Genomic DNA, 12,346 nt, shown 5'->3' with positions numbered 1-12,346 from the left:
TGCTCAGCAGGCTGTGACCTTCACCAGCCACATTAAAGGAACGTGAGGAATAGGAATGAGTAAAGGTTTTAAACCCATCTAGTGATGCTTGTTTTGCAGTATGTGAAAGTCACTCTCAAAAGAAATATGTGGAAATGTCTGTTCAAGGCATCTTGTGTAATTCATGTAAGACACCTCCCATAATCCATAGAAAGAATTGTGCTTCAGTGCACTTTTTAAAGCCTTTTACAGAATTCTGTGAAATGCCTTATATTCTGAGCAGCTTCTTTTTTTCTTCCCCCACTTCCAAATTATGGACTTTATGAATACAAAGAAAAAGCACCATGACAGAGAGCAGGAAGAAAACAGTGTGGCAATTTATAAAGCTCCACTGACAGAGAGCTGAACATATGAATAATGTGCTCTTTGTCTGAATTTTGTATTGCAGCTGAGTAGGAGTGTGTTTGTGTACATAAAGATACCTGCATATGTATCAGGCAATTAAAGATTATTGGAACAGGCTGTTAAACAGTTCATAAATCACAACACTTTCAGACTTCAGGACAGCACCTTACTGGATTAACAGGTATTAACAATACTTGTGAGCAGTGACTAGTTTTCTTAATCATTATCACTATCAGCATGCACTGATATTCTAAATTAGCTGTGAGTGGAGTACCAGAGATCTGATGTTGTGTATCTGGTGCTGGAAGTCCAGGTAATCAGACCTGGGAGTGCTTTGCTAGGGGTTTCTTCTTCATCTTTCTTTCTTCTCATACCTTTAGTGCTCCTTACACTCTCCTCAAAAAAAACAGGGTGTTTGCATCTACTCTTGTAGTTCAGCAGACTTTTGAATCCAGGACTTTCTCTAATTTTGCCAGAAATCTTTCTTATTGTGCATGTTACTCTGTTTCCATCATACACCTCTCCTCCTTTCTCTGCAGGATAATTTTGCTTTTACCAGATGTCTTTCCTACCTGATCTATATCTTCAATTCTCATATTGCAGACACGACTATTTCTGCATGTTTGCCTGTATCCTGCTTGAGCAGCTAAGCCACAAATCCCCCTTTACCTGTTGATAGTAAGCCATCTGGCTTTATGCTGTTGCAGGGTGCTTTTTTCTGGCTTCAAGGCAGGCAAATACAAGTTCTGTCAGCTTTTACTCATGAGTGGAACAGGCCACTGCTTTAGAAGTTGGTCCAGTTTTTAACTGCAGTTGGTGTTGATGTATGTGTCATCTTGGAGGCTCCATATCATTGAAGTAACATTCTTATTCTGGGTGATAGTTGTGCAGTATGTGACTGCTAATACTCAGGAAAAACTTGTTTGTTTGATAGCTGCTTCTTTTGAGATTTAATTGCTCTGGTAAGTAGTTTTTGTTCTTTGGTTTTTTTCCTTGCTATATTCGTTCCTCAAGACACAGTCTTGTTAAATTGCATCTTGTGTTTTAAACCAAGGCCTTTTTGTAACTTCGTGCATTTTCCTTTATAGTGGAATTTCTGTGGAGCCATACAACAGAGAGCATGTGTGTTGGATACATGTCTGCACAGGATGGCAAAGCTAAGGTAAGCCATGAGGAATAGGCTGTAATACAGTAGGATGACTGCAGAAGGTAAGGAGAATTTGAATTAATGATAATGAAATAAATAATAAATTTCTTTCTCTAAGAGAACAGAAGAAGTAATGGTTGCATAAGCAGTTAAATGTATCAATTGATTAGGCATTTCTAATTTATTTTTTTAATTGCAGCAGCTAACAACACTATACTAGTATATATTCCTTGTCAGGATAAGGTGCCACAAACACGTGTCCATTCCTTCTGCTGACAGTATTTGAAGTTGAATAACTTTATTAATCTTGATTCAGTTATGCTGGTACCTTATTTTTCTGTGGGCGTGTCTTCCTTTGGATAAAGCAGTTGCACCATCAAGGAAGATATAAAACAAACTTCAAACAAGTTCCTAGAAAACCCTCTGTAATACATAATTCAAATATAACCATCCATATTTTCAGTTTCTTGGGGCCTTATAATTGATTTTTAATGGGGTAAATAGTACATTAAATTTGAATTTAACAGTGAAAACTGGGAAATTCTGTCACATCATGATCAAGGAGTAGGGATTAACCAAGTGGATGAGCCATTCATTTTTAGGAAAAGAGCATGGAAGGGAGAAAAAGAAGGACAATGTAGTGTAGCAACTGGAGCATTTTGGAGAGATGTTTGGAGAACAGGAATGAGCATGGGAGAAGCTGCAAGCAGAGACTGTAATGGTTTCTGTGGACATTAATGCAAAGGGGGATGTGACCAAGGTAATACAAGAATATTCAAAAGAAGAAAATTAACATCAGATATTTTACATAGCAAAACTGGTATAAAACTGTGTTTCAAGCACTGGAATGGATGAGTTCATCTTCAAGATGTAAAATGTGTGGAAAAAAAAGACAAGAATGTTCCAGAAAGACAAGGAAGATAACAAGCAGGTGATGAAGGAAGTGCTAGTAGATGTGTGAGTGAAGAATTTGCCTCACTTTTGAATAAATTAGGTACAATTCTTTCCTGATAGCTCTACATGGAAGAGAGTGTGGTTTTAGTTCTTTTCTTAGTATTTGTTTCAGATTTAGTTGAAAAAAAAGTCCAAACTGAACTTAAAAGCTCAGATTGAGTGGAACTAAAGCAAGTTCAGCCACAGATGTTCTAGAATTTGCTAGTTAGCTTTAAAATTGTTGTCTTGTGTTTGCAATGAAAGAATAACTGAGAATAAAGGATATTAAGTGTTTCCAGTGTGCACACCTGTCTCTGACTTACAATGTGAAACTCAAAATGTTATTATTTCTTCCTGGTAGTGTCTAATTAATAAATAAATGCTAAATATGAAATCTGTCTGGTAATGAGTATTAACATGACAGTGCCATGCCCAGAGTTGCTTTCCTACTCGCAGTTGCAACATGTGACATCTGGTGTGCATTGTTTTCATACTGCTGGTAAATTCTCCAGCTGGTAATCCTGATTGTGCTGACAGACACAGCTGCTCTTCTTGGATCACTTTTAAATTATGTTTTTGACCTTCACTGAAGAGTTAATCCCCCTCCCTTTCTTCCTTCTTTGAGTCTGTGGCCACGAATGCTTTCCAGAGAAAAACCACAAACGCTTTTGCTGCTGACTTCTATTGATCAAAAAAAGTCTTCTGTCATAAAAGCTGGAATTTTGTTCTGCTACAACTAGGACTAAGTTATAGATGGAAAACTGGGCTTGAAATAGAACACAATGTATTGCAAGTGAAAAAAGAATCTCTGTTCTTTAATAGAGTGACTGTTTTGCTACAGTTAATTTTGAGTGCTTGCCATGAAAGAATAATGGGATAAGAGTTCATAAAAGTGTAGAATATCACTTGTTTATGAGGACCATAGCAAAATGATTAGGCAGCAGCTTGTAAGGAAACATTTGCTTTCCTGTTTTTCTAGGGTGGTAAAGACCTTCGGTCTAGGACTTGAGTTTTGTTCTTAAATGCAGGGGTTGTCATAGTGCCTGATTTTGAACTGGTTCAATTTTTTACTAGACTAGTATTAGAATCGTAAGAAGGGGTACATACTAAATAGAAAAGGAGCCTGTTTTTCTATCTTAGTGTGATTCTTTGGGCATGGGAGGTTAATGCAATTCATAATAGGACCTAGCAAATGGTGGTTCTGAGCACCAGATGGAAACTGTGGAGACACAGGATGTCCTTCTTACAAGGCAAACACAGGGTGGATGCAGCTCACCTGCAGACACTGGTGTGCTCATGACATAGAGACAACCAGTTATGTCAGCAACTCCTTAAAAGAGGACTGGGACAGGAAAGTGGAATCAGAGACTTGAAGTGGTTTGTACACTGTGACCTGCTGGTGCTTCTGGCCCCATGAGCTCTCCAAGCCCTGGTTTGGAAGTACCCTTGCACCAAGGGTTTGTTTCCTCCCAGTTTAGGCAAGACTGGGTTCCACTCACCTTCAGATCAGACTCCCTGAATGTTAGCTCACCAGCACCAAATGGCTGAGCCTGCAAGACAAGAGCTGTGCACTAATAGTGGTTTGATTTGAAGCATACTTTCTGTAAAGGTATCCATTTTTTGTTTGTTTGTTTGTTTTTGGTTTGTTTTTTTTTTTTTTGTAAAACCAGTTGCCTGGAAAAGTCACCGTTTTCTGTTGGATTAAATTGTTTAGTTGAATGTTGCTTTAAAAATCCTGCATAGCCTTGCCATATGAACTAAGCTCACACCTGATTGCTGTCACAGTCATTTCTGTGTGTCCTATCAGCTCTTTCTGGATGCTGGAACAATTTCAGCTCCTCTACCGCTGGAAGTGTCATCTCCAGCACCTGCACAGTGGATGTTCCAGTGGCTTCCCTCAGATGCCACAAACAGCTAATCAAGGCTGATCTTAGCTGGTTCAACTGTGCTTTTCTTTTTTTTTTTTTTCTTGTCATCCTTCTCAGCACAAGCAGCTTCATGATCACTTGGTGTCAGCATTTGTCACAAATTGGATGTGGAAGGTCACAATCTTTTAATCTCAGCATTTTGGCTCTTTCCTATACTTCTTGAACTAACCTGCACCACCTGGTGCTTCACCTAACCCAGGCTGGTGCTTGGGAGCCTCAGTTATCATGAGCTTAAGGGGCAAACAACCTCTGGTTTAGGAGTTTCTGGAGCCCAGCCTTCCTGGGCAATACTGTGACAGGTTGTTTCAACATCAGCCCTGTTCTTTGGCAGTGAATGGGCTTCTCAAGATCTCTTGAAGCAGAGGTCTTGTATTGCCACTCTGTGATGGCAGAATTGTCACAGTAGCTGATGCTCAACTCTTTCTATCCACTCAAGAGGCTGTTGGAATATTCTGGGCTGCAGTGGAAGTCTCTGGCTGCAGCTGTGAGAATATATAGAAGCAGATAGAAAATACTCATTTGTGGATTCCCTTTGTATCCTTTTGTAGCAGTAACTGCTGCATCCACAGAGGTTATTGAAAGACTGGAAGATTAAATAACTGCATGAACTGAGGAGATTTTTTTTTTGTTATTGTGTTGTTGACTCATTACTTACTTGATATGAAATTAAGCAATTATTTCTTTTTCCAGCCCAACTTTTCTTCTCTTTCTGAGATACTAGTTGGTCTTCAGAACAGCCTTCCAGATGCTTGGGTTTCTTTAAGGATCCATAATCTAACAACTGTTCATAGCATCACCTAAGAAGGTCACCCTGTTACTGGGGCTCTGACTTCTTTAGCATTACTCCATCAGAGTTCAGTTATCATTTCCTATTTTCCTGAACTGATTGGGTTATATTCTGTTCACCCATAATGTGATTTTAGATTAAAATGAGGAATGGGAAGGAAGGGTGTTAATGGTTAGGTTGCACAAATTAATTGACTCTTCTTGGTTACAAAGACTTCATATCTTCTTGCTCCATGTCTGCTTACTCAATGTAGGATGCTTCAAAGGGAAATAAATTCTTCAGTCTCAAATGAGAGTACAGTGTATGCCTGCAATGTGAGTTTTCACACCAACAACATCTCTTGAAGGTTCTGGCTATGGGTAGACAGCCCTTCCTTGATTTAATGTTCTGTACCTGTGCATAGTCAGACAGAAACCCTTTAATCTCAGGCAGGGTCTGCAGAGTATTTGTTTATTCAAGTCCTGCAGTATTCTGCATGTAGAAAGTGTTAGTGGCTGGGATACTTTTTCCTGAGCCTGACCAGTGTCTTGTCATGGTGGCTGAGAGTAGTTGCTGGTGGCTGATGTTTCTGCTTGAAGATAGGTAATTCCTCACTTTATTTTCTATAGTATTTGAAGTCAAAGTCCTTTCTTCCCACTGCAAGATCCAGTCTCAATACCAGCAAAATGTAGTTTTGGTGATTTCTTTTGTGTAAGTATTTGAAATAATTTATCAGCTTGATATGTTATAAAGCTACTATATGATCTCTCTAAATGTTGTAAACTTTGGCACTTGCTGTAAATGTTGCAATATTTTTTAGTAGTAGTTCAGACTCATAGGTTTTAGTTCTTCTAACAGCTGGATGACTTAGATGGCAAATTTTAAAAGCCCAGTTGCAGTACTGAATATAATCCAATTCAGTTGCCAGTTTGAATCTCTTTTTGGCAGCTATTCAGTTATTATAACATGAACTGGTAGGCTTTATGTTATGGCAGGTTTTAATAATGGAAAGCCATTCTTTCCATTCTCAAATGAACCAGATTCACATTGCTTTGCAAGACGTAGGCCAGCATTAGTGGAGAGTGTTGCACATTGCTGTGTTTGAAAACATCCATCGGCAGCAACTGCTGTCCACACCAAACATTGTGGTTGCAATGTTCAAAAATAAACTTTTATCTTTGACAGTTAATTTCATCTGCCAGAAAGAGCAAACATAAACATGGTGGACAGGGAGACTATCTACAATTCACTTTTCCTGTGGAGATGTAAGCTGTCATCATCAGATTTATTTGCCTTTACTGATATTGTAAAATTTAGCAGAAGTCCTTCCCTCTATGTTTGAAGTGATACATGTGACAAATACTGATTATAGTGATTGTTGTTGGTTTTCTGAGGATGAGCTTCTGTATTTGACTTTGTGAGTGAAAGGTCTGTGAATGACCTTTGGCAGGAGAAGGGCAATTTTCCAGTGCTCATCGTGTGAAGAAACACATCTTGGAAGAATCTTAATTCTAATTTGAAAATTAGTGGAAAAATTTACTAAGCCTGTTTAGTGAGCAGAAATATGAAGTCAAATAATTCAGTCATTCATTTCAGACTACAGAGACAGTCTTTTAACTTCATGAGGCAGGAGAAGTATATGTCACTGTTCTACTTATTTTCTTTAATCTTCACACTTGTCTGGAGACTGGAGAATCAGTCAGAAATTTTCATTGGAAAACTATTCTTTGCATACAGTGGACCATCCAGTTCCCTCATAAAAATAAGGTTTTTCTGTTTGTTGGAAATAACCTTCAGTTCTAAGATACTGGTTAAAATGTTTGGGTCATAGATCTTCATGGAAGTTAACTGGCTCTGATATGAGAAGATAAGTTCACTTTTTGGGTTGGATTCTTGCATAAAGCCAGTAGTTCTGGAATTCTCCCTGGGTTTGGCTGACAGAGTGGGGTAGGGAAGATGGGACTGTGTGTGCAGGTTTATATAAATGCAATAACCTTTGCACCTGCAATTTGCAATGATACAAATCACACTTGAAGATTCATGACAGGGTTTTAGAATACCTCTACAAAACCCTAGGATGCTGAGCTGATTAGGTGATTGATTGGTATGTGTCTTTAGGCTGTCTTGATACAGGTATGAGTGATTTAATTAGATACATAAATAGTTTATAGTAATATACTTACCCACAGAGTGAATGTGAGCTTGGAAAACTGTTAACTTCCTAAGCAACCTGTATGTAAAATCATTATTTTCAGTGCAGTGAAACCAGAAGTACACCATCACTGTATTTTTCTGTTGTTTCCCAACCAGGACAATATTCTGGAGCCTCTCTTTCTATTTTTTCCCCATTTTTTTTCTTTACTAAGGTTTCACCAACCAAGATGCACATGGAATTTTCCAAGAACAGCAGTTGCCAGTATTTAGTGTGGCACCTTCTCCTGCCACACTACAGGTGTACATACAAATCATGGTGGAGGAGAGATTACCAGGAGACAGAGCAGCAGAGTTGCTGCCAAAATGGGCTCTTACTGCTTAGAAAATAAATTCAGAATGTGTGGTCAGATGGTTCTGGTGGTGGAAGTATGTACCCAGTTAGAAGGCTCCAAATTTCTAAAGAGTATGTGAGTTTGGTGGTAATCTTTTTTTCAGGGAGCAAAGCTGTAGAAAGCAATTTCCTTAAGGATATGGTATATTTGGTCTTTCATTATATTTCATCTCTATAGTGTAATGAATGGAAAAAGTTTATTTTATAAATTATTCCATCTAAAGCATATCCTGAGTGTGTAATGAGAGTGCTAAACATGTGAAGTACTCCCTAGATTTGCTTAAGAACTGAATGTGCTGCCATCTGGTAGTTGTACTCTGTCCTCTTGGCAGCATTTGATTGATTTCAGCTTTCTCATGCAGCACTGTCTGTCTCTTGGCTGAAATTTTATATATTCATTTTACATTGTATTTATGCTTTTAATGAAAGAAAAATTCTCTAAGTTGTTGTGACAAACTGATACTTTTATGTGAATAGAAGGAGACTAGTTCTTTACAAGAAAATGTTTTTCATATTCCTTGGTCTCAAGGTTGTTTCAGGATCCTTGTCTATGAGACATGAAGTAATATAAGTCAAAAAGATGAAACCATATATATTGTTCCTGTAGTAGTTGTATTCCATGTATTCCAGAAAGAGCTACTGGTTTTGTAAGTAGTAGGGAACTTCACAGTGTGTGTCAAAAAGCACTGGGAGAGAGGAACATCCCAGTGTCTGCAGCACTGTGGTTGGGGGATTGGTAGTTCCATGATGTTGGTTTGGTTAGGAGGGAAAGAGGGAAACACTGTGGGTTTGGATGTCAGGAACACAGAGCAAGAATCAGCACTGGGGGGTTGGTTAATTGGACTTTATAGAGGGGTAGGAAGCAAAAGATCAAATGTTTCTTCCAGCATTTACCTATTTTCTGTGGAACTGTGGGCAAGAGGTTCCTCTTCTAAGCTGCAGCAAAAATCTGTGGTGGCTGACTGGTGCCCCAGATGTTGGTACCTCATCTCCTATGGGACCCTCACCAACCTTGCTTTTCTCTGGGAAGGCAAAGCAAATCAGAATATTCTTGGGACTGTAAAATACCTATATGTGAAGCTGAAGATATGGGTAACTCATCATTCTTAATCTACCATTCTTTGACATACACTTTCCTCAGAGAGAGGCTTCTGTGGAGTTGGGTGGAGGATTAACTCAGAAAAAATATTTATTTTCCTTTTTATTCTGGTCCCAGGCACAATTTCTTCCAGGTGTAGGTTCATTCATTCATGTGGCACACTAATTGAGTTCAATTAAAACCTTTCCAGTGTTCTTTTTTGTTTGCCTTTTTATTTCTAAGTTTCTAGAATCTAAACCTAATTGACTATACAATCTGGACTTAATGTAAAATGTGATGCTGGGATATAAAAATGTAGCGAACTTTACAAATAAGTTCTGTGGTTCATTTAAAAATATTCAGTGTTCTTTGATGTTCCTTTTTATTTACTGGAGCTTGTTCTTATGGTTAAGAACAAGGGAGATATAAATGTAAGAATTCATTTGGGAGTTTTCTACAGTTGTCTTGACACGAATGTTACCCTTTCAAATTACTTATTAAGTAACATCTTAAACATTATCATCTTAGAGCTGTCTCATTTTTGTTCTGCACAAGGCAGCTGTTGGTGAAAGTAATAAAAAGTACTCAGTGTAAACCAGATCTGTATTTGCTCCATCACAGAAAGTGCAAATAAACAGGATTTAAGTAAAGGCTTTAAGAAATGCTTTGTTATATGTGGTTTCAGTGTTTCTGTAAATGGGAATCTTTAGGTGCTGCTGTATAGTGGTTTGGGGTCTTGTGTATCTTGGAAAGATGCTTATTGGCTTAAACACAATTGTTTTTTGGGTTGATCTATTTGATAATGAAATACCAATTCCTGGCAACAGGAAGTCTTTGGAGTTTTTTAGGTGGATGTGTAGGTATTTTTTGCAGAAAAATGTCTTATTTGCATCGTGATCATTGCAGTTGCCTTATCCTCTGAAGTGTTAGTTTGTCAAGTATTTAATTCTGTCTGAGGTTTCTCGAAGGTGTATTTCTGTATGCAGCAGTAAAGACTTCTGAGTTGCCCAAAGAAACAGACCTATAAACCATGAAATGCCATAAGTATTTTCTTTTGTCTTCACTCCGGATATTTCTTTCTACTTTCAGAGCATTGATTCATCCAATTTGCCTTTTCTATGCATCTGTCGTGGTCTTTCTGTTCATGTGTTAAACATTAATGCAAACAAAATAGAAAAAGAATCTCAGTTGCTTTTCAAGTTGCTTTGTAGTTTGTCCTCAGACTTCAGTGAGGGAATAGCTTAATTGTTCAATACTTACAAACTTACTTTGTCCTGCATAACTTTGCCTTTTCACAGTCCATAATATTCTCTTGACTTTTCCACAGACTCACATTTCAAGACTTCCTCCTGGAGCTGTGGCAGGACAGTCCGTGGCAATAGAAGGAGGAGTTTGCAGGCTGGAGAGTCCAGAAAGCAGCTGATTCTTCACTTCATTGCAGAGAATGTGAATGACTCTTTGTACAATAAGGGGTTTTTTTTTTTTTTGTGTTTCAACAGATGTTGGAAATTCTGCTTTTGTTTTATACTCTGTATTGCAACCATGTGCACCACAACTTGAGACAAGTGCTGCTGTAGTTTATGTTCTCACTCTGTGAATGGGGGTTATGTGCATGTTCATTTGTCCCACAAATAAAATAGGAACGCTCCCCAGTTGTGCAAAGATCATGTATGATTACTGATTGCATTTTCATTTTTCTGTGTTGAAAGATAACCAAAAGTTAAGAAAAAATGATTTAAAGATATGGTCACAATTGTCATTCATATTCTAAATTTAAAAGGCCTTTGAAGTGGCTTTATAATTATGCAAAAAATTATTATGGTTTCTAAGTTTCTTAGTAGTTTAAGGAAATCCAGAGGTGATTTAAACATGAGTTGTTTTTTTCCTCTCCAGTAAGGAGGATTTTTTTTTTTGTTCAAAGAATGGTTTCAGTGAAACAAACTAGAGCAAAATTAAGGCTCAAATTGTTTTTGAATAGTCTTATAGGTCATATCTGTGTTCCCAACCCAGATGTTAATAGCTCAAAGCTGTATGTATTGCAAAAAGCTATATGAAGATAACGTATCGTTACGCAGTCTTTATGTATAATGGAATATTACAGTGTAAATAAGAAAACAAAGTTTATGGAAAGATTCAATATTATTCTTCACTTCTGCTTTAAATCTATTTTTAAGAGAGGTACAGAAATGAACATATTACTGGATGAGAAGTGCAATGTGTATCAAGTGGCTGGTGGGAGGTCTGATCCTGAGCTTTCGTGTTGGTAAAGCAACTTCCTCATGTCCAGCCGCAGCATGGGTATTTATATAACTGTGTGTAATATGTATGTACTGTGCATAAATTTACTGTAACTCTTTTTGATACCTTGAACAAATCTGCAATGTAAAACAACGTAATCCTTGTCTGCCTCGTGAAGCGTTGGCAGCTGAACTGTCATTTGTCACCAGTTTGGCTATGGGAGCCAGGTTGCCCAAGTCCTAAAAGTGAGTTCTGATGTAAAACCTTCCACTCAGTCCTTTTTCCTTCTCAGCACTGGCAGCAATAGAAGACTTTTGTAATTGATTCATTGTCCTGATAAGTATGCCAAAGAGAAACTAAAATAGTTCATCCTTTTCCCTGGTGGATATTTGATAATTCTGTTTTCAGAAATAGTGGATGAATAGATATTCAGACTGTATTCGCTTAATCAGGCATTGTACTTGCCTGTTTTGTAATATTGTGCCTGCCTATAACAAACATACTTGACTGATTAAATGGTTATATTGGTTGTAGTACCAATCTTTCATGGAAAAGAATAAAATTTTTTTTAATAGCCTGAGTTAATTTTCACTATTATACTACAGCATACATCGAGATACTGTCATCTGTGTATGGTTTTTTAATTCTGACCTCAGGGTAGCCCTATAGTTGAATATATTTCAGTACAGTTCTGTAAATAATATAAAACAGCAGCTTTCCAGATTGCACAACAACAACGAGGAATGTGCCTGTCTTGAAATAGTTTGTGCTGAAATACGATGCTTGAGGTTGGATCCTCAGTGGTACAATCATGGTCTGAGAAAATGAAGGACCCTTCACTGTGTGAAGTGAATGAAAAATTGAAGATCATGTGTATGGGTTTGTACATAGCCAAATTTGAAAATGGCCTTGTTGTTTGAAAAGCTAAAGGAACAGTGTTAGCCTGCTTTTATTCTGAAAGTGCTTTTCTGTACTGACATCATATAGAAATTTTGGCATAAATTCACTCTTTCATGCCATAAGCTTGTAAAATGTAAATTCATAAATGCTTTCTTGCCCTTACTTGCTTAATCTCTCTTTTTGGAGGTTTGGATTCCAGCATAGGATTTTTGTGGTTTGTTTTTACTTTATTTTTGTATCTATACAATACTCCAATCAATTTTTTTTTTCTTCTTTTTGGTGCAGAGTTTATGAGAAGAAAACCATCTTGGCATGTATGAATTTTGGTATCTAATTCTGAAGACTGACAGGAGCAGAATTTCCTATGAAACTCCCACTTAAACCAATGAAATAGATTACACTAATTATGCAACTAATTGTGCTACTA

At 37.6% G+C, this 12,346-nt stretch overlaps 1 protein-coding gene across 3 annotated transcripts in view; it reads left to right on the top strand.

The window, feature by feature from the left end:
- Positions 1-10,448, top strand: part of TASP1 (taspase 1) — a 74,940-nt gene extending 64,492 nt beyond the window's left edge. For all 3 annotated transcript variants that reach the window (XM_030269227.4, XM_030269225.4, XM_030269226.4), the window contains exons 13-14: positions 1,473-1,546; positions 10,109-10,448. In XM_030269227.4, the coding sequence (XP_030125087.1) occupies positions 1,473-1,546; positions 10,109-10,204 (170 nt within the window). In that variant the 3' untranslated portion in view covers positions 10,205-10,448. The remainder of the gene's footprint in view (positions 1-1,472; positions 1,547-10,108) is intronic.
- Positions 10,449-12,346: the final 1,898 nt, after the last annotated feature.

Source organism: Taeniopygia guttata, chromosome 3 (genome assembly GCF_048771995.1).
Source record: "Taeniopygia guttata chromosome 3, bTaeGut7.mat, whole genome shotgun sequence".
Taxonomy (NCBI): Eukaryota; Metazoa; Chordata; class Aves; order Passeriformes; family Estrildidae; genus Taeniopygia; species Taeniopygia guttata.
Note: the sequence above shows the minus strand (reverse complement) of the source record. Positions and strands in the feature narration are given on the sequence as shown.